The sequence below is a fragment of the Sarcophilus harrisii genome, chromosome 4 (genome assembly GCF_902635505.1).
Source record: "Sarcophilus harrisii chromosome 4, mSarHar1.11, whole genome shotgun sequence".
Lineage (NCBI taxonomy): Eukaryota > Metazoa > Chordata > Mammalia > Dasyuromorphia > Dasyuridae > Sarcophilus > Sarcophilus harrisii.
The window spans coordinates 337,433,135-337,460,358 of record NC_045429.1 but is presented as its reverse complement, the minus strand read 5'-3'; the positions used below and the strand labels follow the sequence as shown (position 1 = coordinate 337,460,358).

General features: G+C 40.2%; 1 protein-coding gene across 5 annotated transcripts in view; it reads right to left on the bottom strand.

Annotated features, from left to right (window-relative positions):
• Positions 1 to 27,224, bottom strand: part of TTC25 (tetratricopeptide repeat domain 25) — an 88,980-nt gene that overhangs the window by 33,744 nt on the left and 28,012 nt on the right. For all 5 annotated transcript variants that reach the window (XM_031966278.1, XM_031966279.1, XM_031966280.1 and 2 more), the window contains one exon: positions 20,132 to 20,218. In XM_031966278.1, the coding sequence (XP_031822138.1) occupies positions 20,132 to 20,218 (87 nt within the window). The remainder of the gene's footprint in view (positions 1 to 20,131; positions 20,219 to 27,224) is intronic.

The following is a 27,224-nucleotide window of genomic DNA, read 5'->3' as shown; positions in this document are numbered from 1 at the left end:
CATTTTGGGATTTCTGAGATAAGAAATGAGAGTAGAACTTCTAGGATTTAGTAAACTCTTAGTCATCAGCAAGGATTTATTAAGCACCTAATATGTGCCAGGCATTATGCTGAGAGCTGGGGATCCCAAGGAATGTGCAGCCACCCAGAGACAGGCAAGGGGTTAGCCAGGGTGTTTCACTGAGTGAAGAATAATGTGGGTTAGCCCATCAGCATGGTGATGATGCCGGGAGAGGAGATGAGAAGGACAGGGACAGACAGAAAGGGAGGGAGCTTATGGATCTAGAGTTGGATGGAACCTGAGAAACTCTTCTAGTTCAACTTTCTCCTCATTTTATAGAAGAGGAAAACAAGATCCTGGAAAGTAGAGAGGTGTGTGTGCCCAAGGTCAAAGGGGAAGTAAGCTTCAGAGGCAGGATTTCAACCCAGCTCCTCCAGTTCTGGAGCCAGCACTATTTCCCCAGTATCATGTTGCCTTGTGTAGCTACAATGGGCCACAATCTCATGAAAATCCAGCTTATCCAAAACCACAATTATCAAGAGACTCTACCCTGGAGGATAGTGGAGAAAACATTTCCCTCCCTTCAGAAGCTAAAGACTATAGATGTGGAACATTGCATGTACTCAAAGACCCAGTGACTTTTTTCTCTTTTTAAAATTATTTATCACAAGGGATGACTCACCAGGAAGGGCTCTTGGGAGGGATATATTATAAAATGAAAATAACATAAAAACAAAAGATATCAATGACAAAGTTTTTAAGAGAGAGCGAGAGACAGCATAGCTAAAAGAGATTTTTATTAGTGAGTGTGCCATTAAAGGACCTATATCTGTGGCTCTGTCATTGATGTTGTTCCCCACTGGTCCTTAGGGAATGAGGAACTGCACACTCAAATTCTATGAGGAATGGTCCGGGCCAAGTAAGGGATTGGGGGAGGGTAATCATAAGGATGCAAATTTAATTCCTCAGAGGACAGACGTGGCAGATATATAAAATTGTCTTCTCACTGATCCTGCAGAAAGTATGAGAAAGCAGTTGGTACGTCCAGACTTTTCAGGGTAGCAACAGGAGAAGCATCTCTTGCTTTATGACTTCTCTGCCAAGATTTATTCTGATCAAGGTCAGGATATTGAGAAAAAGTTCCTTAAGGAATATTACTTTTGATAAGCATCTAGAAGTCTTTCTTGACTCTTCAAGGAAACCAGAGCACTTTAGTTGCATCCCCAATATCTTAGGGAACTTTAGCAGACAACCCAGAAGAGTCAGAATCTGGGCTTCTAGTACATGCATATAAGGTCACTTGAGCTAGGCAGTGGAGTTTAGTGTCTGCAGGCAAACAGAACATCTCTCAGGTTGTCCTATGTGAGTCCATGTTTCTGGACCTGAATTGATGGAGCTGAAATTTTAGGAAACATGAGCGGAGAGCCAGATATCTCAAAGCACCCAGCCAGCCACCACTGCTACAGCTGCTTTCAGAACCACAAACTTCCAGGAGAATGGAAAAGACAAGTGACTGCAGCTGCTCCCCAGGTTATCAACACCCTGGGGAAACTCCTAGGCTCGCCCCCACTGTGCTGCCCTGCTCTTACAGAATATCCTTCCATCATATTTCTTTGAAATAATCTGTTTGCTGTATGATGGCCAAGTGTACTCAAGAAAAACATTGGCTTCTCTAAGACACCATTCTGAACATGGAAAAGGGGAAAGATGTGTCATTCTGGAGAATTAAAGGAAGCAGCAGACAGGTTCAGGTGGTCTGAAATACATACATAGAGAAGGAAAACCTCTTTCCAAATTGCTGGATGTCTGACTTGGGGCTTTGGCAAGAACCAGAGATGTGCAAAACCACTTGGTACTGGCTAAAAAATAGAGTAGTTCATGATGCTAAGTGAAATGAGCAGAACCGGGACATCATTATACACCAACAACAATACTATATGAGGATCAATTCTGATGGAAGTAGATATGAGAAGATCCAATTCGGTTCCAATTGATCAGTGATGAACAGAATCAGCTACACCCAGAAAAGGAACACTGGGAAAGAGTGTGGACCGCTTGTATTTTAATTTTTCTTCCCAGGTTATTTTTATCTTTCTAAATCCAATTTTTCTTGTGCAATAAGAGAACTGTATGGATCTGTACACATATATTGTATTTAAGATGTACTTTAACATGTTTAACATGTATGAGACTGCCTGCCATCTAGGGGAGGGGATGGAGGGAAGGAAGGGAAAAAACAGAAGTGATTGCAAGGGACAATGTTGAAAAATTACCCATGCATGTATGTTCTGTCAATAAATATCTGTGGATGAGGGGAAGAGGGATGTCTTAAAACCAAAGCAGGAAAAGAGAATCACAAAAAAAAAAAGTGAATTATTCAGATTACAAAAAAAGAAAGAAAGAAATAGAGTAGTTCATCAGTGGAATAAGTTAGGTTCACAGGACAAAATAACATAGTGTTTGATAAATCCAAAGATCCCAGCTTTTGGAATAAGAACTCACTATTTGACAAAAATTGCTGGGAAAACTGGGAATTAGTATGGCAGAAACTAGGTATTGACTCATATCTAACATCCTGTACCAAGATAAGGTCAAAATGGGCTCATGATTTAGACATAAAGAGCACATTAGAAGAAGAAAGGATAGTCTACCTCTCAGATCTATGGAGAAGAAAGGAATTTGTGGTCAAAGAAGACCCAGAGTACATTATGGAATACAAAATGGATAATTTTTATTATATTCAGCTTAAAAGTTTTTGTACAAACAAAATCAATATAGACAAGATTAAAAGGGAAGCAGTAAACTGGGGGAAAATTTTTATATTCAAGGTTTCTGAAAAAAGCCTAATTTCTAAAATATATAGAGAACTGACTCAAATTTATAAGAATATAAGCCATTCTCCAACTGATAAATGGGCAAAGGATATGAACAGACAATTTTCAGATGAAGAAATTAAAATCATTTTTAGTCATATAAAAATGCTCTAAATCACTATTGATCAGAGAAATACAAATTAAGACAGGTACTCCTATATACTTCTCAGATTGGCTAAGATGACAGGAAAAGATAATGATGAATGTTGGAGGAGATGTGGGAAAACTGGGACACTGATACATTGCTGGAGGAACCGTGAACGGATCCAACCATTCTGGAAAGCAATATGGAACTATACCCAAAGGGTTATCAAACTGTACTTATCCTTTGACTCAGCAGTGTTTCTACTGGGCTTATATCCCAAAGAGATCTTAAAGGAGGGAAAGGGACCCACATGTGCAAAAATGTTTGTGGCAGCCCTCTTTGTAGTGGCAAGAAACTGGAAACTGAGTGTATGCTCATCAATTGGAGAGTGGCTGAGTAAGTTATGGTATATGAATGCTATGGAATAGTGTTCTGTAAGAAACAACCAGCAGGATGGTTTCAGAGAAGCCTGGAGAGACTTACATGAACTGATGCTAAGTGAAATGAGCAGAACTGGGACATCATTATACACGGCAACAGCAAGATTATATGACGATTAATTCTGATGGGTGCAGCTCTCTTCAAAAAAATTCAGGCCAGTTACAATGGTCTTGTGATAGTCATCTGCATCCAGAGAGAGGGCTGTGGGAACTGAGTGTGGTTCACAACATAGTATTTTCACCTTTTTGTTGTTTGCTTACATTTTGTTTTCTTTCTCATTTTTTTCTTTTTTGATCTGATTTTTCTTGTACAGCAAGATAATTGTGGAAATATATAGAATTGTGCACACTTAAACATATTGGACTACTTGCTGTTTAGAGGAGGGGGGAAGGGGAAGGGAGGGAAAACATTTGGAATACAAGGTTTTGCAAGGGTGAATGTTGAAAACTATCTTTGCATGTATTTTGAAAATAACAAGTTGAAAAAAATAAAGTATTAGCACATCTTGGTTAAAAAAAAGAAGAAGAAGAAGAAGAATCAGAGATGTGGCAACTCCGAAAATGCTGGAGAAATGAAAAAAGCTAGTTTGGATATCATGGATTCTCTCAAGCACTATGAAGCTAAACTGGTATTGTTGTTTGACCTTCATTCTGGAAAAGGATCATGATGTCTATGACATTAGAGGAAAAGAAGTTTAGCAAAAGAGGAGGAGGAGTTGCTTCCCCCAGATTCAGTTGCCTAGGGCATCTCTCAAGTACCTTTGTTCTTCCCACACAGGTTTAAAGAGCCCTAACCCTAGCAGAAAGAGCTGAGAGCTGTGACTAGACAAAAAGTCACACCAGAAGGTAGGAGGAGACAACTAGTGTCTCTACACATAGGACATTGGGAGGCAAATATAGGGAATGGAAAGTTTCTTATTCAGCAAAGTACCACCAACCCCCTGCTATATGTTATCTATGGAAATTCATATTAGGATTTAAAACAACCAATTTTTTTTCTCTCTGCTTTTGATGTTTAAATAGTTTTAATTCTTTTTTTTCTTGCTTTTTAAAAGTAGAACTTTCCAGAATTACAACAATTAGGATATCTGAGCTACAAAAATTAAAATTTTGATTTCTAAAAATCTATTTGCTATGCTATTTTGTTTCTTTCCTCTCTCATTTTCCTTTGATGATTGTAGTTTAGAGTTGAATTTAGCTCACTGCCATTCCCTAATTGATAATCAAATGATATGAATAGGCAATTTTCAGAAGAAGAAATCCAAGCAATCAATAGTCAGATGAAAAGTTACTCTAACTCATTCAGAATTAAAAGAAACGCAAATTAAGATTGCTCTGAGGTTACATCTCACACTCATCAAATTGGCAAATTTGACAAAAAGGAAAAATGATAAATATTGTTGGGGTTATGGGAAAACAGGCACATTAATGCATTGTGGTGGAGCCATACACTAGTCCAACAATTCAATAAAGCATTTTGGAACTATGCCCCCAAAGCTATTAAACTTTGATTATGATCTATACGTCAAAAAGATTTTTTTAAAGAGGAAAAGAATCCATAAGTACAAAAATATTTTATTGTGACTATTTTGTGATGTTAAAGAATTGGAAACTGGGGGGATATCCATCAATTGGGGAATGGTTAAACAAGTAGTGGTATATGAATGTGATAGAATGTGCCAGAATAAATAATGAAAGGAATGGTTTCAAAGAACTCTGGGAAGACTTGCATAAAGAGATGCAAAGAGAAGTGAGCAGAACCAGGAAAACAACTTCCGAAATAACAACACTGTGAAAACAAATAATTTTGAAAGGCTTAGGAACTCTGATCAACAATAACCAAGCAGAGCACTCATGATGAAATATGCTATCCACCTTCAGACAGACTTAAAAGCACAGATAGAAACATAGTTCTTTTGGAAACTGAATGAATGCCCATCAGTTGGAGAATGGCTGAATAAGTTATGGTATGTGAATGTTATGGAATATTATTGTAAGAAACGACCAGCAGATGATTTCAGAGAGACCTGGAGAGACTTAAATGAACTGATGCTGAGTAAAATAAGCAGAACCAGGAGATCATTGCACATGGCAACAAGACTATATGATGATCAATTCTGCTGGACATAGCTCTTTTTTCAACAATGAGGTAATTCAAACCAATTCCAATAGATATGTGATGGAGATAACCATCTGCATCCAGAGGGAGAACTATTTGGATTGAGTGTGGATCAACATAATTATTTTCACCTTTTTTGTTTTTGTTTGCTTTTTGGTTTCTTTTTCATTTTCTTTCCTTTCTGATCTGATTTTTCTTGTGCAGCATGATGGTTGTAGAAATATGTAGACTTTGTGATGGAAAGAACCAACCATATCCAGAAAGAGAACTATCGAGACTGAATGTGGATCAAAGCAGAGTATTTTCACCACTTTTTTTTTTTTTTTTTTTTTTTTTTTTTTTTGGTGGTGATGGTGGTGGTGGTGTTTGCTTGGCTTTTTTCTCTCTTTTTTCTTTTTGATCTAATTTTCATGCGCAGCATGATAAATGTGGAAATATGTTTAGAAGAATTGCACGTGTTTAATCTATATTGGATTATTTGCTGTTAAGAGGAGGGGAAAGATAAGAAGGAGGGAGAAAAATATAGATCACAAGGTTTTGCAAGGGTAAAAGTTGAAAAATATCTTTGCACACATTTTGAAAAATAAAAAAAAACAGTTCTTTTTAGGAAATAATGAGGGAAAGTGTGGTCTTTCATTATACATATTTATAACAAGTTTTGTTTTTTCTTGTTTTTTCAATGGATATGGGAAGAGTGAGTAGAGGGAAGGAAGAGAACCTGAAACTGAAAAATAAAATAAAATAGAATTCAAAAAAATAATTTAGCTTAGTCTTACTAGAAAAATCTGCTGCCTTCTGAATTTTATAATTTTGATTGGCTGCTTGTTGGATTTTACAATTTTGACATTTTTTGTTTCCTTTTGACTTATATATACTTCTGTTTCCTATAGTGTATTTTATTTTCTTTTTCTCTCATTGAAGATTTCAGCTCAGTTTTAATTTTAATTTTAATTTAATTTCTATGTTTGACCTTATTGTTTTGCTCTTAGTTTTATTTTGCATTTGGTCTGTTAGTCTTTCTGGGTTGATGTCTCTAGCTCACCAGCAACCTTTATTCCACTGTTGCATTTGCAAACGACAGACTGTTATTTAATAGTTTAAACTGAAACACTAGCTGTGATCTAGTTATCTATATTGTTACTGTGTTGATACCAATTTGCATATTTACACAGCAGTTATTTGCTAAATGCCACAGACTTCAGAACTTCGTTTCTTGTATCCAGTTATAACACTGCACATCCTCTTTACTTTGTTAAAATGGGCTTTTTGAATTCCAGACATTGAAGAATATTGCATTAGCCAAATGGGATATGTTGGGTGAAAAGAACTATGATTTAAAAAATTAGAAACCCATAAGAAGGATAGCTAGGTGGTGCAGTGGATAAAGCATTGGGACATGAAATCAGGAAGACTCAAATACTTACTGTGTGACTGAGCAAGTCACTTAACTCCTATTTGCCTCACTTTCCTCATGTATAAAATGAGCTAGAAAAAAGAAATAGCAAATTATCTTGGCAAAGATACTCAGTAGGATGAAAGTGACCATTGTGTTCTGATCATTCTAAGAGAGAAACTAGAGAAAATACCTATGTAGCTTAGTCTTAAATTTGGAGGAATGAATGAATTCCCCATTTCTAAGGTATCTCAAAGTAAATTTGGAATTTCCTAAGGAATTTTCAGGTATCAACAAAATAGGGGACCCATTGGACACATGTCCAGCTCCACTATCAATGGAACCACAGCATTAATTAGAACTGATAATTCCAATCTGTTCAGAATTGTAGTAGGATATGCTGTAAGCTGCAAACTGAGGTTCAGCATCCTAATAACACTTCCACCATCCAGAGCTTGTACAGATGCTTACAGGAGAATAGAAACAAAGTGGTCACAATGAACATCACAGGAATGTTGGATGCTGAGAAATTTGATTCTGATAGAGTCTCCAGTACTAGAAGATGAATGGAACTGTTGAGGAAGAAGCTGTGCAAGAAAGAAGGTAGGCATATTTTCACTATAAGAATGTATGCAGGATGTACCCCCAAAAGAAACCAACAGGATATAGCTCAGTTTTCTAACCATACTAAGAACAATCTAGGAAGATTCCTTTGTAACAAATGATGCTGGTCTATGATATCATTACAGAGTTCAACAGCTAAATGTTGGTGGCAACTGAAAAATATATCTGTGTAGACTACTAGACTTTGAAAGTCTGGAAAGACCAAGTTAGCCCATGGTTCTCAGTGTTGCACTCTGAGTTGGCTACTATCAAATTCCTGTAACAAAGAGAAAACTGCTTTCATCTGTCTAGCTAGATTTTGAGTTTGACTGCATGTCCCAATCCATTTCAGGGGCACCTACCACTTTCCAGGGACTGATGGAGAAGGTCGTTGGGAATCATGATATCATCATGGTCTTTGGGAAGACTCCAAAAGGACACAAGAAGCTAATTGTAAGAAATACAGTAATTTCCTTAATCTGTGTCATCATGAAGCAACTCCAGGGAAGCCAAAAATTTGAGTCTCCTTATCAGTATCCTAGAGAGCCTCTTTTCCTGCTGAAAGGGTGAATATATACTACTGCTAATTTCCCCAACATTTCCCTCCACCTCTCCCTTCCTTCCTTCTCTATCCCCTGACCCCAAGTTAGCACTAAGCCTGAACCAAGGTCTAAGCTCCCTGCCCTCCATGCTTGGTTCTATTTGATCCTAATAAGAATCTTATGAAAACCTACCATGCTTCATCCAGGTGAGAAGTTTAATTCTATTCAGAACCCCATGCCCTGTATCCATCCCCACTCCATTTGGTGAGTATCTTCCTTCAATAAAGCTTGCTCTTTTCACTTTCTGTCTGCTTTTGCCTTGTGCTCTTATTTTGTCCAGTGATACTGTATATTAGCTATTGTCTTATACTGGCATCCAGGATGATTTCAGCAGCCACACCTAGGGCCTTAGTTTTTGACTTGAATATTGAACACAAGGGCTACATTGGGAACCCCCAACACAATATAGCAGCAAAGTGCTCTTCTTCCTTCCCCTTCTCTTCCCCTCCAGGGCTGTGATAGGGGGCTTTCCTCCAATTGTGTTTCCTTAGGCTTTTTTCCCAGGTAAGATAAGGGAAAATGCAAACTTCCTCTATACTAAATTGTGGTAATTCTAAATCTTACCAAATATATAGTAAGATACTGACAAAAGTGTTAGATCATTTGGGAGAAAATAGAAGAAAGTTTTCAACTGACAAGTGATATTTTATAAAGCATATTGCGACAGCAAAATTTCAGCATAAGCTCAGAGAAGACAGGATTGTTTCAGGCATGGCCAAGACTTTTCTAGGATTTGGTAGTTACCATCATAAATTTGTGGAGAATTATGTTGCTATTGTTAAACTGTTTCTCTAACTCATATATCATTGAAAAGATCCAGAAGCAGAAAAACAAGAAATTCAAACCTACAAGGCCTTACAAAGACCCATGTATAGATATATACTTTTTCAAAGAGTTGGTCAACTGCCTTACACATAAATCAGAGATGGCCTATGCAGACTTAAGCCATTTGTCCTGCATATAGATGCCAGCTTGGAAGGCTTGAGAATAGTGCTGTTTTGTAAAAGGATGAAACTCTGAATAGCTTCACTGGAATCAGACAACCAAGCACTTAAGGCTAATTACCTATTGGACAATACTCTATTAGTATATGCTTGGGAAAATGGCCCTTCTCACCATTCTGTGCTGGCTCGATCTGTTGGTGTATACAGAGAATTGTAGGAGGGATTAGGGGATGGAGTGAGACAAGCCAGAGTCACTTTGGAGGAGGAAGAGGAGAAGGGAGGTTGGTGGTGAGCCTCATGAAGTTTCGTCCATTTCCTTTACTTCTCCCCCTAAAGACCAAGGACTTTTGCTGATCCTGACTCTGGCTGATCCTGAGGTCAACAGGGAGCTAATTCGGACTTCACACTATTTCAAGGCAGCAAGTTCATTAGACACCAGTTCCATTTGCCAATTTGAGTTGTAGTCAGATGCATTACTCAAATATGCAAGTTGGAATTCATGCCATTGAGAAGTTCAAGGCTTATAGAGAGAGAGCCAACATTGGTGTCAAATAGGAAGCTGCTTGACAGAAACAGCCATACTATCCAATCATGAATTCAGCATGCACTACTAGCCTGGGAAGACTCATGTGGAGGCAGGTGTCCTAACCTGAAAGCCATGCAACACTGAAGCTATAGTGATCTCTAAAGGAGACAAGGCTATATGTGACACCCAGGGATCTGGTTGACAAGCAGATGGGAGGACAGCTGAAAGTTCGGGACTTCCAGACAGCATGCTATTCCATGTGAACCTTCCTTCTTTAAACCCACATCCTCTGCTTGAACTATCTATGGGTAACTGGCAGCATTCACACATGTCTAAGGAAAGACTGTGAGAAGTTAGACAAGCAAAAAAGTGACAGTGATGCAAAATAACTTGAATCTGCACTTAACTGTTAGAAAAAAATGACAGAAGTTCCTAGATGTGTGACCCAATTGCCTCAGGAAAAAAAAATGACAGAAGTGAAGGCTGTCCATGGAGTACTGTTCTAGACTATCCCTGATTCCATACACGGTTCCAGGAATCAGTTGGTACTACCCAGAACATATTGTTCTATGGCCATGAAAGCTTTATATGACAACTTTGGACACATGGGTTGAGAGGATCCTAGAGACTACTGGCTATGTTGGCTTTCTGAACAAAGACAGAACACACAAAGAACACACACACACAAAAAAGTTAGTAGTTCCTATATGACCAGAGAGAGGCTAGGAAAACATGCAGCCCTCAAGATGTGAAGATACCAAAAGAGGTAGTGACCAGTGCAGCCTGACAGTATTTGGGAGAGATTAGATAGGGGCTTTGCCTTGTAACACCAGAGAAAGTCTTAAAGATCCAACATTTGGAACCTCAAAAGATGAAAGGGGGGTAACCCTGGGAAGCAGAAATCAACATTGGAACCCTGATGGCTCAGGGTAAGATAAAGTCAAGCTGACCAATCCACCCAAAAAATATAGCAGAAGTAGATGCTGTCTCTGGAACAAAGTTGTAATTCAAGAACTAAAGCTGAAAAGATTAAGAATGGGCTACTAATTTGGAACTATGGCCAAAGGTACTTTATATTTGATAAACTGACAACATAAAAGTTTTTTTCTTTCATCCCAAAAGTAGGGAGCAGGAAGGTGTTCAGAGGATCATGAGGCAAAAAAAGAACATGGGAAGAGAAAGAAAGGAAAGGGAAGAGAGAAAGGAGAAGGGACTCGTCACTCAGAGCATCACAGCCAGCTCTAATGGCATGGCCACTGTCACTGAACAAATGAGAAAGATCAACCACAAGAGCTTACTGCTCTAGTAACTAGTGTTTCCTATTTTTCTATGAACCAAAAAGAGGAAACTTCCATCCTCTTATCTCCTGTTTTGCACAGGCTTTTTTCCATTTCTTATTTCTTTTAAAGAGCCTGTTTGTTTTCAAAAAGAAACTGGTTTCTTTGAAACACTGTTCTGTATATATATTCTGGGGATTAAAGAAAACAGTAGGGGCTATGAGCATTCTGATCATTTTTTCCTTTCAGCCAAGAAAACAGAAGAGGAGCCCAGAAAGGCCTATGTTTTTGGCGTGAAGTACTCATCACAGGTACACTAGGTGTGATCCATTCCAAGCACAGCATCAGGTGATAAATGTCCTGTCAGACTGAGTCAGGAGTCCTAAGGCAGGCTCAGGGAAAAAAGAAAACCTGGAGCAGAGGGCAAAAGCTGCTTTGATATTAATTTTTAGAGTAATAAATACTGTGAAAACAGATTCTTCTGATCTTTGAGATTTTTAAGCAAGAGCTGTCAGAGAAGTTAACATAGAGATAAATGGCTTGAGGCAGCCAAGCATTCATAGAGACATTGCTTTCTGATTCTTCAATATTGGTTCCCCTCCCTCCCATTATTATGAAGCATCAAGAACTGGATTGTTCCCCTACCAAGAGAGAATGTGAGCTGGGTTTAAATTATCATGAGACAAGCTGCTTTTACTGTGTGAATGTGCAAAGTGTCTCCATAGTAATCCTACTTGAAGAGGAACCACAGGCTTAGACAATTGGTGTATCTCTTTGGCTGAGGAGCCAATGGAGCAGAATAGCAGTGAAAGTATATTACAAAACCTCTTTTTTAATAAAACTGAAGATAGTGATAAACAATATTTCTCTCTAAAGCCTTTTTTCAGATCAGTGGGAGAAATACCTTGTAAAAGTGACAGTTTGAGGACAAAAATGCTTTTCTTAAGAAAATGTACTGGGGGCAGCTAGGTGGCACAGTGGATAGAGGACCAGCCCTAAAGTCAGGAGGACCTGAGTTCAAATTTGACCTCAGACACTTAACACTTCCTAGCTGTGTGACTCTAGACAAGTCACTTAACCCCAAATGCCTCAGCAAAAAAAAAGAAAGGAAGAAAAAAAGAAATGAAGGAAGGAAGGAAGGAAGGAAGGAAGGAAGGAAGGAAGGAAAACGTATTAAGGTTGGAAGTCAAGCTTTCAATAAAGAGTAACTCTTGTATTGTTAAATCATTGCTTTCTCCACAAGAGAAAAGAATGGATTCTTAACCCATCTAACAGCAGTCTCCCCTTTGCTTATCCTCTTGAAGTAATTAGTTGGAAATATGGCCTACTTTTCTCACTGAGGATTAAGAAACCCTTGCAAGGGAGGAGGTCCCTTTGTTTATTTAGGAGGGAAGTGAAAGGAAAAGGATTGTTGGTTAACTATTCTTATACATTAACGCAAACTGCATGTACTAATAATTGCCCATGGGCTCACCTCCTCAATACTATTTTGCCTAGCCAACACCAACTACGAACACATACACAAGTGAACCTTAATCCTAACTTGGGGTCTCCAAATAATTCTTCCACTTATATATAGTTTAATATGCCTAGGAATATTACTTCAAATGGTCTTTTAGGAAATCAACTCAAAGGACTTAGAAGACTCTAATAGTTTAGATCTCTGTCTATCTCTCTTTCTCTCTCAGCTAGAATTGTTTGATTCAATTGTTTCTGGCAGACTTGAGCCTAAAAACATCAGGTACAGTAGTGACATTTTTTTCCTTTGACATTACCATATGTGGAATTTTAACTGAAGACCTCTAGTCAGAATGCCTCCCTCTGCAGGATAATAGCATAATAAGAGAATCTTTGGTTTGTCTCAAGAGAGCTGGGCACCAGTCCCTGCTTCCCCCTGGACCTACAGATGGTGGGCATTGTGCTTTCATGCCCACATCACCCCAGAAGCCAGAGTCTAGTGCAGAAAGTCATTAACCCCAGGGGCTTGAGAGCAGCAGCAGAGGGGGCATACCACTTGGGTGAAACCTGATTCTAAATTATTCATAGATAACCTGATTCTGAGCTTGGATTTCCTAGCTAGCTGAGCAGTTACTTTATGGTAATCTATGAAAGTCTGCCTCTGATGTATCATGGTGATAAGCTGGAGAGTCTCCAGAGGAGGGCAATTAGGATGCCATATTTTATATTTTAACCTAAAGATCTCTTTGCCTCTTTTTCCAAAACTTTCAGTACCTGACTTCTATTTACCTTACCTTCCTCTTCTTCGGGGATGTCCATAATTCACATTTAGATGTCCTAGACTCTTAGTTTATCAAGAGTCAAGTCCCAAGATCTTCATCTCCATTTTACCTCAATCTCCCCACAAGCACGATCACATGGACAGGGAGTAAACAATGAACACAGGATTTAGAGAGAAATTGTTTTTGTTCTGAAAGATCCTAGAAAGTGGGACTTGAAGCAATGAGTGGAAATTATAGGGACCCAGACTTAGGTGTGAAATAAGGAAAAACTTCCTCACAAGTAGACATGATTTGTGTAGTATGTTGGGGGGGGGGGGGATCTTATTCAGATTTTGGTGGGACTGGATGGTGGCTGAAGTCCCTTCCAATTGTGAAATTCTAGGTTTAAATCTGGGCTTTGAATGACTACTGTGGGACCTCAAATAAAACAGTGACTTACTTAGCATCTCTAACTTTGAAGAACCATCTACAAAAAAAAAAGAGTATCTGGAATTAGATGATCTCTAAGGTGCTCCAGTTCCATATCTTCGCTCCCACACTCTGGCCCATATTGGCTGATTCAATAGACAATCAGTCCATACTACTGTGCTGTAACATATGACATGGGGGATGGTTTCAGAGCAACTTGGGGAGGCTCGTATGAACTGAGGCCCAGAAAGGCGAACAGCACCCTAGGAAGAAGAGATTCAGAGTATGGTCCCTGGAGCAGTGTCCAGTGAGACCCGTACAGAGTTTGGAGTGGCCAGTGAGGCCAGGGAGGCCAGTTTGACTGTATATGTTACAAAGGTTTGTTGGCGTTTTTCCCATTTGGGGGTGAGGTTGGAGGAAGAGAAAATGTTTCTTCAGAGCTATTTTAAAGAACTTCCTCATCGGAGTAAGCTGGCTGGCCAGCTCCCTACCCTCTAGAGGAGGAGAGCATCCCTGCGGCCTTCTTTACTGGAAGGGGAGGATGCAGGAGCTGGGGTTCTCCTGCCATCTCTGCAGCCCACCTGGGAAGAAGGGGCCCTGCTTCATTTATGTACCACTCCTGACCTCTTTTAGTCCCAAGATCCTCATCTGTAAAATAAGGTAGGACCTGATGGCCTCTAAGCTTTCTTTCAGCTCTAAATTGAGGATTTTATGACTGTATAAATCTAATCCGTGAACTGAACAAAAGATGGTAAAAGTTGTGCTTAAAATATTAGATCCTGGACCTCTCTGAATTCCTACACTTATAGTACAATAGGTTTTAGTATGATATTATTCTTTAAGTCATTATAATTCCACAAAAAGTTTTAAGTACCTATCATTCATTAATTCATAAATTCATGCAATTAGCATTTGTTAAGCTCCTATCATGTGTGAAGTACTCAACTAGTCTTTGAGAAAGTAAGAACAAAACAAAAAAGCTAATGCCTTCCCTCAGGAATTTATAATTTCCATTCATGTGCAAGAATGAAAAAAAGATATGGCCCCTCCCTTCCAAGACAGCCTAAGGCTGCTAGAATGAAAGCTCCTTAAGAACAGAGCAATACTCCTTTTAACAGAATATTTGGAGGCCAGCTTTGGCCTGCTGAAGTCAGGTCTTCAGCATATGAGGGAGCCTCTGGAAACAAGGGCTGTGACTACCCACTGGGGAAAAAAAAAAAAAAGAAAAAAACAACTCTGCTCTTTCCTCATTCTCAAGCAAGGAGAGGAAACATTTCTTAAAGAGGAGCAAAAAGTGATGAATTGGAAATTCTGGGAGTATCTGGGAACCTTCACAACAACACAATCAGTTCTGAGTTCAGCTTCAGATCTGAATAGGGAGATCTGTGTCCAAGAGGTTGGATTTGGAGACAATTGGGGAGCCTCAGCCAGGGCTCTATAAGTGACAATCCCCACTACTTTTAGCACCACCTCCTCCTGGGACAATCAGAGGCACCCACGGAGAGGCTGGGAATTACTGGGGGGTGCTGACTTTCCATTCAAGAGAAAGGATATCAGTTGATGCTTGCTTGTTTTCCAGTTCTTTGAAGAGTTATTACAGATTCTGCTCATTTAGTTTTAATATCAGCCCTAGTTGGTTAATCTTAACTTTTTTATCTGCATACTAAATAGCTGTGAAGGGAAAGCCAGGAATGGGAGGTAGAGGTAGGGAGTAGTGAAATGGTACCAATTACATTCCTCTCTCCCCACACCCACCCCAGGGAATTCTGAGCTTTATGAGATAGAATCATATTATTATATTTTATAAACTTTCCAAAAGCAGAGATAGATGTAATTCTAAATATCTGGTTCTTTTTTCCCCTTCACTAAAATTAATGGCTTAAAAAAGCAGTTGGACAGTCTAATTTGGGGAGAGGGAATAGTATGAGAGTCACCATAGCTTTGGAGAAAGCTTTTTTTACCTTTGTTTACCTTAATCTATATGCAAAGAGCTACCTTTTTTTTTTTTTTTTTTTTTTTTTTTTTGCTGAGGCAATTGGGGTTAAGTGACTTGCCCAGGATCACACAGCGAGGAAGTGTTAAGTGTCTGAGGCTAGATTTGAACTCAGGTCTTACTGACATCCAGGTTGGTGCTCTATCCACTGCACCACCTAGCTGCCCCTGAACTACTTCTTTAAGAGTGGGATCAAGAGAAGCAAGTAGAAAATAGTCATAGGTGGGAAGAGAAAGGGGTTAATTGGGCAAGACTGGCAGGGTCCATATTCCAAGGATTGGGAACAGAGGAGAGGGAGTGAATATTCCTCCCTTTTCTGTAGCAGCTCAATAATTGGACAACCAAATAAACTTCCAAACCCTCACAGACAAGTGATACACATGTAATGCTTATTCAGGGTCACAAAGTGATTGGATAGTTCTCTTTGTTAAGGGCAAAACATAACCCGACCATAGACAAAGGAAGAGTCAGTGTGGAGGTAAGTTTCCTAAAGGTGACATAAGAACCCTGATCTTTCTGAGAAGAAATGAAGAGATATACCGGTCTAAGACCTCCTTTTGCCACATATATTGCCACATATATCTTAGGTAGTTTCTGATTATGTCATGCATATAGCAAAGTGCAGTGCAAACCTTATAGCTCTTAACTATTATTACTATTATTATTATAATAAATACAAATTAATTACGAAATGTTTCACAGCCTTAATTTGACCTAAGTACATAGGGTATAATCCATAAATACTTGCTGATTGACTTTCCCACCACTATTCTGAATGGTAGATGGCAAGAGTGTATGTTAGGCTTCTGTAGTTAATGTAAACTTGGGAGGAAGGATGGTCCTGTGTTAAAAATTTCAAACCACTCTGGAAGGGGCCACACCCTCCTATTCATAGGGGAAACTCCCAGGTAAGTAATCTCCTCTGATTTAACTGGAGATCTTGGCCTGGGGTATGGTCACCACCCTCTATTGGACTAAAAATCAGTTCTTAAAATTGTTCCCTAACTCGGAGCAACAGACATCCAATATAACAAAAGCCTGTAAACCCATCTCTGCTAACAGGATTTTGCCTGTTGAGTTATTTTTCTCTGTGTAATAAACCCAATTTGCCACAAACCTTGCCATTCGGGATTGCAAATTTGTTCACAAAGAACCTGTGATACTGGTCAGGGGATCCTATTCCTGTCAGGGGATCTCAACCCTCATTTCTCACACCTCAACATTTGGTGACCTGTTATGGGAATCCCTGACATTTTGGCTGAGGTAAACCTCTTGCTGTTCTCTATTCTATAGCTGCGATACCTATATACCTGGGAAGATTTGGGCAGGCTGGTGCTCTATGGTTCAGCAGAATTCTTTGTCTGGGTTCGCCCAGATTGGGAATTCCTGCGTTTTTGACAAGAGTCCCCTTAATCAGGGAACTTGTGTCATCTCTCCCTCTCTAGGGATGCCAGGGAGGATGAGGTGCTATAGAATCCGGGAAAATCTAAGATTTGTGGCAAAATGGGACAATCTATCTCTAATCCTAAGGATTCTCCTTTAGGATGTCTCTTTTAAAAGAGACAAATTCGGTTTGAAAGATCTCAAGACTAAGAAATTCATTTACTTTTGCAATGCTGCCTGCCCTCAGTAGATCTAGGAGAACCAGGAAAAATGGCTTAATTAACTATAGCATTATTCAGCAGCTTGATTTGTTTTGCTGAAGGCAAGGCAAGTGGACTGAAGTTCCCCATGTCCAAGCCTTTAATGGCCTTGTCTCAAGATCCTACACAAAGACAGCACCGCAGGATGCTACTGGTAAGATTTACTGGAGAAGAACTGAAAATAGAAATTGACTTTCTAGATGGACCCCTTCCTTTCCACTTCTTTAGGGGCACAGGATCCTTCCCCTGTACCCCAATGCAGTCCTTATCAGAAGGCCTGCAAATCCTTTCCAAAACGACCCCCTTATCAAAGACAGGATCTTGGATCCAACAATTTTTCCTCAATCCGCTCCCTCCCACCTCCCTCTGAGGCCGCCCAGCCCCCCCACACCTCAATCCTTCTCATCCTGAGAGTGGAACTCTCCTTTCTCCTCCCCAAGAGCTTGATTCAGTTACAGCTCCAGCTCAGGACCCTGATTTAGCTACTGCTTCTAAACTCTGCCCCTTGAGGGAAGTTGCCCACCCTGAGGGAGGAACGCTTAGAATGCAGATGCCCTTTTCCATGTCAGATCTTTCCCACATTAAGGAAAGATTGGCCGGTACTCCGAGGACCCCACCAAGTATATTGAGGGGTTTAAAGCCATTGCCCTCCAATTCAATCTCTCCTGGGGAGGCCTGCTATATAATAGAGGAGGAAAAGAGAATCTGGGATCTGGCTCAGAAATTTGGGGATGACATGGCTGCCTCCTGGTAGATACCCCACTAGGGGCTGATGCTGTGCCCGTCTCAGACCCCGGGTGAGACTACCAGGAGGGGAGTGCAGATAGAGAGAGAAGGAACCACCTCCTAACCTGACTCACTGAAGGCATGAAGACAGGAATTAAACAGGTTAACTATGGCAGACTTAGGGAGATCACCCAAGCAGCTGAGGAGAATTCTGCCCTATTTCAGGGCCACCCTGTAAAGGCCCTGAGGAAATACACTCATCTGGACCCCACTTCTCCTGAGGGAACCATGTCCTCATCCTCAGATACACTGAGGAAACTGCAGAAGTTAGCCTTGGGGCCCCAGACTCCCATGACCCAGTTATTGGAGGTGGCGTTTGGAGTTTTAACAACAGGGACTGAGCTGCAGCAGAGGAGGAAGACCCAAGGGCCAGAGGGAGAAACAAAGAGCAGGCTCACCTCTTGCCTCCTGCCATTTCTGGGAAACACGGGAGTTCGTGCTTTAGGTATAAGGGGCAGGGGCACTGGGCCCACAACTGCCCTCTGAGAAAACCCCCTGGTCCTTGCCCTGAATGCAAGCAGGAAGGGCACTGGAGAAGGGACTACCTAGAGAGGGATAGAGCCTCTGCCTCAAGCCTCGCCCTCCAGTCTTCTGAGGACCAGGAGTGACAGGGCCAGGGTTCGGCAAGGTCCCCCCTTACTCCATCACTGCCACCAAACCCAGGGTCACTTTGGATATAGCAGATAAGGCCATCGAATTTCTTTTTGATACCGGGCATCTCTTTCCGTTCTGCTCTCACACTGGGGACCCATTCGGCCCTCCCCCCATAAGGTGATGGGAATTAAAGGAAAATTTAAGAATTGTTTTGATACTTTTTACTTTGTCAGCTTGGTGACCTATTATTTACACACTCCTTTCTTATTATTCCCTCCTGTCCTGCTCCCTTATTGGGATTTAATGGTGAAATTGGGGACCCAATTTCCTCTTCTCAGACCTCCAAGTAACCTTTTTGTGCTCCTTTCAAAATCCTCCCATATTCCTTTTGAAATCTGGGGAAAAATAGATTACTCTGTCTGGGACCAAGGAATTACCAAGTGAGCCACTCACACCACCCCAGCCTTAGTTAAGCTGCAGGATCCCAATATATTTCTCCATAAACTTCAATACTCTATAAAGCCAAAGGCTGGGAGGGTTTGAGACCCTTCCCCCAAAGATCAAAGGGAACAGAGTTTACATCTTAATCACCTCCTCTCAGTCCGACCTCCCCCAAGTCCTCAGGCACAGGAAGAGCTTGGCTCCCAGGTCTAGTTGAAATGAGCATTGAATTTTCCCCTCCTATTCTTGGGCTTTTGTCACAATTTAATCACTCTGGACTTCGGTGGAAGGCCTGGAAATCAACACTGTTGAACCCTTGTTTTATTAGCATTCCAGTTGTATTTTATCCTTTTGGTCAATTTACCAATAGTTTATGGGTCAGTTCTGGCTTGGTATAGCTGTCCTGGAAAGACACTAGTTTAGGTGAGTTTTAGGCAAAAAAGGGTGTTTTTCCCAGTGACCTTTCCAAGCAGAGATGACTTTTATACCTCTCTCACAGTTGCTGTGATCAAGCACATCTCAATTCTCTCTGTGGTTATTTCCTGGTCACAGCATTCCAACCATTCCCTTTGGGAATATCTCCTTCCCCTTTTTCTATTGTTACCTCCATGAAGAGAGAGGCCATGTGGCATTCACCTTTCTATTTGAGTTTCCCCTCTGCCTCACTGAGTGCTGTGCATAGACTACTTAACCTTTGGGCTATTAAAGAATTGAGCTCTTGTACATAGGCCCTCCTGGGACTGTTGTGCCTAGCTTTGCTCTGCAGTGTATTTGAAATAAATTGACATGTAACTAGTTTGGGGCTATGAACTAATAGCTACTTGGAAATAAAACTTCTGTTTCTGGAGAATAACAACTTCAAAGCATTCTATATATCTTATCTCATGTGTTCCTCACAATAACTCTGGGAGGTAGCTATTATCGCTCCCATTTTATAGATGTGGAGATTAAAGTTGAGAGAGTTATATGATCAGCATAGGGCCACACATAGCTATGTCTAAGGCAGGATTTGAATTGAGGTGTTCCTGGCCCAGCACTGTATACAATAGAACAGAACAGGATGAGCAGAGCTCTATGTCCTGCTGCTATTCCTGCTCTCAGTCTGTCTCCTGTCATCCTCAGGACACTAGGAGAGCCCAGGACTGGGGATGCCCGTTCACTTACGTGTCAATGGCTTGCTGGAATTTCCCAACTCTTGCATAGACCCTGCCAATGTTATCCAGGGCTCGAGATTTGGCATCAGGCAGTTCACTGTAGGAAAAGAGTGAAAAACACTATTTCAATTGAGAAATGTGACTTTTCTAATGCAGGCCCTGGCTATGGATTTCATATTTCATTTTTTCCCCCGTTCTCACTGCCCCCAGCCTAAAGGGTCAGATCATACACCTAGAGCTGGAAGGGACCAGATGAGGAAACAGTCCCAGGGAAACACCAGAGGTAAGATATGAACCGGAGTTCTTTTCACTGGATGTTTCTATCAGGCTGAACTTTTAAAAACGCTTCTTCCTGCTCATCACTTCTTCTTCCTACTCAAAACCATCTGAGCTCCCACTTTCTTTTAGGACAAAGACCAAATTCATCAGAATGGCTTTCAGAGTACTCCACAATTGGCTTGTATCCTTCTCGCACAACCCTACCATTCAGTAGCATTTATTTATTGCCTAGTGTAGTTCTAGGCCCTGAAAGAAAATATAAGGGGGAGCCATGATCTCTAACCTGAAGGAGCTCAGGAGGGATTACAATACGGTGAGAGACATCAAACAGTGAATGATTAAACATGAAACTGTGAGGCCTCCTCCTAGTTGGGAGATGGCCCCTGGGTTCTTTTCATCCCAGGACAACCCAAGTGCTGGCAAGTGCCATCGATGAGGAAAGGCTTTGACCACAAGCCAAGAGATGGGTCATCCTGTAAGGACAGTGAGGTGCTCAGAGAAGGGAATTCCCTCTTGGCCATGGTAGGTTCTGCCAGCTCTGATATCCCATTTGAGCCTCACGACCACTGTCCCCATTTTACAGTTGAAGAAGCCGAGGCAGTAGTAAAGTGACTTGCCCAGGATCACACACCTGCCCAGTATCTGAGGTCAGATTTGAACTCAGGACCTCCTGACTCCAGGCCCAAAGTGTTAGGAGTATACAGAATGGACTGGTGTGTTTAGAGACTGGAATGGTGGGGAGTGACAGAGTCGGCGCCACTCTACCCTGCGGTGACACATGAGGGCTTATTTGTCAGCAGGACAGGACCGGAAGTTGGTGGTTAATACTGGGATGGGAACTCAGGGACAACAGAAAAAGCCGTGGGATGCCACAACTGAAAAGGGGGAGTGGGAACCAAGATACAAGCCCCATCCAAAGAAACCAGACAAGATTTTGAGAGAAAAGCAGCAGTGCCAGGAAGAACAGAAGACTGCAGAGCCCAACTAGTATGAAAAATGGGGAACTAGAAGAAAGGCGTCTATCAGTAAAAGAAGCCTAATCAGGCACAGGGGAGACGGGTTCCTTTATATGGTGAGTAACTCCTACATATGGCTTCCTTTTTATGAAGAATTGGGGCCACTGGCCAAACAGATCTTATCTTAAGAGGGAGTTCCTGTTGATCTCTTCATATAGAAGAACAAGACCCATTCCCTACTAGATAAATAATAAATTGGAATAATCATTTTGAAAAAAATCCACCTATGACATAAAATAAAACAACTATGACATTTTACCTTATATCTACTAGACTGACAAAGTTGAAAAAAACCAAAAATGGCAAAAGTTATAGGGATTGTAAGGAGAAAAACATACTAATGCACCATTGTTGGAGCTCTGAACTGGTCCAACCAATTCTAGAAAACAGCCTATCAATCAATAAACATTTTTAAGCATCTATTTAATTTGAAATTATTTGAGAAAAAAATCACATATTCTTTGACCCAGTAGTATCACTACTAAGTAGTAACACAGAGTTCAAAGACAAAATATTTATGGCAGCACTTTTTATAGTAACAAGACTGGAAGAAAAGTAGGTAGCAATGGTCTAGCAAAAGGCTGAACAAATTGTAGGGTATGAATATAATGGGATATTATTATACTTTAAAAAAAAATGAATGTGAAGAATTCCGAGAAGCAAGAAATGATGCAGAGAAGAATAGCAAGAAGAAGAATTGAGCTCTGTCTCATACCTCCTCTACACAAAAGTTGACAGAGAGAGACAGAGTCTCTGGTCACTGGAAAAGAGGTCTAGCCAAGAATGGCTATGCAGAATATTTCAGCACAGGAAGAAGCTGTACATTAGGGTAAAAAGAGACAACAGACCAATACAGAAGGGCATAATCTTGTGTAGAGCAGAGAAACAAGTACTCCAAGCAACTCTGTTATTTACTACCTAGTTCGAGATCACAGATCCAGAATGGACCGAAGACCAGTGGAGTTCTAGAATGAAGAATAGTCTCAAGGCCCTGGTTTGTATGCTAAGCCAAGAGCAAATTCAGAAGCAAGCAGCATCTATTTTTGCCCCTACAAGCAGAGCAGGATTTCATCTCCTGCTTCTAGCCTGGTCCAGGACAGAGGAATACCTAAAGTTCTGAATCAGAAACTTACTAGAATCAGAGCTTACTAGAAGGTATATAGTAGCTGAGTCTAGGAAAGTTTACTGAAACTCCATGCAAGGACAAGCACACAAGTGTTTTGCTCAGACACATACCAGGTTAAGGATTTATAAAAGGTATGACTACAAAAGGAACCTATAAATCATATTTCAAGAAATCATAATGGAAAATTACCCATTTCTCTTGGAATCAGAGAACAAAGCAGAAATAAAAAGAATCTATTAATCACCTCCTGAAAGAAGCTCCAAACTGAAAATTCCTAGAACATTATTGCCAAAATCCAGAGCTTCTAAGTCAAAGAAAAAATATAGCAAGCATCCAGCAAGAAAGAATTCAAGTACTATGGAGTCAAAATCAGGATCACCCATGATTTAGTTCTCTAAACTCCTCTAAACAGAACAGAAAACTTGGAATACAACATTCCAGATAGCAAAAACTATAGACTTACAACCAAGAACAACTTACCCAGAAAACAGAAGTAACAATAGAACCTTAATGAAATACAGGACTTCTAAGCACTCCTAATGAAAAGACCAGAGGTGCAGAGAGAGTTGGAAGTACAAACACAGGTGTCAAAAAAGACTTAAAAGATTAAGACAAAAAAAAGAAAAAATGAATGAACAAACAATAAGATACTAAACAAATATAACCTGTTTACATTTTAATATAGGGAGAGCATACATGTGTCCTCTCAAAACCCTATCATTATCCATGGACACAGAGGGGATCTAGTTAGAGTTGGGTCTGAAAATGGTTCTGTTATGTTTTGTTGATCTTAACAGATAAACAGAAAAGAAGGGGAAAAGAAATATACTAGTAAGGAAAAATGGAGAGGAAGAATGTAGACAACTGACTCATAATAGCAAATAGAAATCTATACTTAAAAAAGGAGGAAAGAGTATGTAAAGTGGGTGACGCTTTAACCTCATTCTCATCTAATGAGAATATACATATATACAATTGGGTCCAGAAATATATTTCACAACAGGGAGATGTGAGAGAAGGAATAAGAGAAAAAGTAGACTAAAAGAGGGATTGGTCCTAGGCAAAATAAATTCCAAGCATGTGGAAAAGTATTTATAGCAACTCTTTTTTGTGATGCTTAACTGAGTAAGTCTTCACCAACTAGGAGAGTAGCTGAACAATTATGATTTATGCAAGACAGAATACTATTATGTTGTGAGAAATAATAAATGAAATGTTATTAGAAAAACCTAAGAATACTTGTATGATTTGATAGTGATGTAAATAAAATCAAGACAACTGATTCAAAACATCAATATTATAAAGAGAAACAACTTTGAGACTTGAGAATTCTGATGAATGCAGTAGGAACTATGATTCCAAAGGACTTCTGATGGAATATGTATGCTACCTCCACTTTGTGATAGAGGATAATGGATTAGAGTGAAAATTGAGACTTTTTCTTTAACATGGCCTGTGGTTATGTTCTCTCTCTCTCTCTGTCCACACACTCATAGGTAATGTATGTATTTACATATTTTATATATATATATATATATATATATATATATATATATATATATGTATTGTACTGAATAAATATAAAGTAGTTAGGAAAGGGTTGGCAAAATGAGGCAAGCCTTTTGAGGGAAAAAGGGGATATAATAGCTAAGTTCTGCAGGGAACTAGGTATATTCTAAGAGTCAACAGTAAAGGAGCAGCTAGGTGACACAGTAGTTAGAGCACCAGCCCTGAAGTCAGGAAGACCTGAGTTCAAATCTGGTCTCAGACATTTAACACTTCCTAGCTGTGTGACCCTGAGCAAGTCATTTAACTAACCCAATTGTCTCGGAGGGAAAAAAATGGGACCACACGAGTGGGGGAACTCTGGGTGGGGAACTCTGGGTGAGGCATAAAACCTTTCAGCCCAGAGGGAACCTGCTGACAGTGTCTGGTTCGACTCTCATCTCCCTTTGGGATGTCTCAGCCTTCCTAAGAAGTCAAGGGGGACATGACAACCTGTGTTCTACTTGAAGCAGAGATACTAGCACTAAAGAGGCATTTACATATTAATAGTTAGCACATGCCCAGTGTGCTGTGGTGATGTAATTGTGCTGAGGTATTTAAGGCTGAGAGAACTTGAAATAAAGGAACTCCATGCTTGGCCATCCACATGGGTCCCACCTCATCACTCCTCCTCTAAGACCAAGGACTTGGCAGGTCCCAAGATCCTCCAGAGAGCTAGTCCGGATCATACATTTTGGCACCCCAGTGTGGGGGCTCTAGAAAGCACATTATAAAAAACAACCAAAAAGTATGGCTTCCAGAAATGGACACAGCACTGCAGTGATATGACCAAGGCAGGTTTCCAGGGGCTACACTTCTTGATATCACACTTCTAACAATGCAGTCAAGACCACAGTTCCTCTTTTGGCTGCCATATTACAGTATGTCCATTCCTCACTTAAATCCAATTCACATGGATGTCATGGCAACACCTCTCTGATGTCATGGTCCTCTTCGAGAACAAAGGACAAACAACAACCTCTGTGAGTAAAGTTGACCCACACCTGGAATTGGTGGAAGACTTCCTTCCTTCCCTCCCTCCCTCCCTCCCTCCCTTCCTTCCTTCCTTCCTTCCTTCCTTCCTTCCTTCCTTCCTTCCTTCCTTCCTTCCTTCCCTCCTTTCCCCCCTTTCCCCCTTCCCCCCTTCCTCTCCTTCCCTTTCTCTTTGTATCTAAGGCCATCTCCAGTCATCCTGATCTTTATCTGGCCACTGGACTTAAAATGGCATTCAGGGTGGAGACAGGATGAAGATCATAATCACAGACATAGGCCTGGATTACAGGAGTTCAGTATTGCAGTAAAGGACATATTGTGGAGCTCAACAAAAGATCTTGATGTGCTGCATGATAATGTTCTGCAGGAGGCTACATGTATGTTTCACACCCTTTCTCTGAATCGCCTTTAGACTAAGGGCTCCAGTGTTCATTTTGCCTCAAGATAACTGCTGATTCTAAGTGTAGAAGATGACATCTCCAAAGCCATCTAAGTATAAGGTCCCTGCCCCTCAGTTTCTAAAGTTTAGATCAGTAGTTCTCACCCCTCTTAAACAAAACAGTCCAGCTTAAGTCTTCCAGATTGTGGGTATTAATCAGATTAGAAGGGAAAAGGTGGGGAGTTGTCTAATGAGACCAATGTGGATACCTGAAGTTCTTCAACTGAGATTTTTTTTTGAATGGAGACTCATTACAATTGAGATTTTTAAAAGACATATAAAAAGGATGGTACAACAGAGTTGAAAACAAAAGCATGCATTTGAAAGAATGTCAAAATGAGTTGTCGCTGACAGCATGACAAAAATGCTTCTATTGGAGAAAACAGGAGGATCAGAGTAAGTTCAGACTTGTTCCCTGGAGTAGGAGTAATGATAAATATACTTGTTTAACTGTTTAACATTTCTTTTTTTTTTTTTTTTTTTTTTTTGGCCAAGAAAAATAATCTTTGGCTTGGAAAGTATAGAACACAAATGGCTAGTAGGGAAACAAAACCCAAGATAAGTAAGGAGGTAGGAAGATTGCAAATCACCCAGCCAGATGAATAACATTTCAGAGTCATTAAACCAGAAGAATTGACAGCTGTGGTGGCTGAGCCAATGTGGTTAACTATTGAAAGATCATGGAAAAAGAGAGATATTCACAAGACTGGAAAAGGGCAAACGTCCTCAAAAAGTGAAAGGAGTGGAGCCTGGAAACTATAGGGCAGTGAGTTTGAATTTAATTCTTTGTAATGTTCTAGAACTGAAGGAATGGTTAAGGAGTATCTAGAAAAGAGACTAATGATCATAAGATTCATCTAAAACAATTTATGCCCAACTCCTGAGCAGTCTTTGGCCAATCCCCTCATGCAATGATTAGGAAATCATCTAGGAGGCCTTTTGGACAGGATTTCTAGCCTGTGGGATCAAAAGAATGCAGCAGGTTTCATTTCCCTATATTTCAGCAAAGTGTTTAACAAAGTGTTTTGTGCTATTCTTGTTTTTATTATTATTATTATAACTTTTTATTGACACAACATATGCCTGGGTAATTTTTTTACAATATTATCCCTTGCACTCACTTCTGTTCCGACTTTTCTCTTCCCTCCCTCCATCCCCTCCCCTAGATGGCAGGCAGTCTTATACATGTTAAATGTGTTACAGTATATCCTAATTACAATATATGTGTGCAGATCTGTACAGTTCTCTTGTTTGTGCTATTCTTATAAAACAAATGAAGAGATATGGGCTAGATGATCTAATAGCCAGACCCAAAGAGTCATCTTTAATGATTTAATGTTAATCTGGAAGATGGTCTCCACTGTCATGCCCCAGTGAACTGTGTTTTGTCCTATGCTGATTATCATTTTTGTCAGTGACTCAAGATAAAAGTATAAATGGCCGGCCTTTCAAATATGCAGATGATACAGATAAAAGCATCAGCTAATTCACAGGAGTGACAATCAGGATTCAAAAAGATGCTTACTGAAACTTGAGCCTGTTGTAAAATGACATTTAATAACAATAAAGGTAAGTTCTTATGCTTGGGGTCATGTAATTTTAGATTCTATTGAGAGAAAAGCAGGGCCCAGGATTAGGCATGTAATGGTTTGGCTGTATTCTCGCTGGGGAAGACCACATCTGGGTTATCTGCTTCTGGATGCCA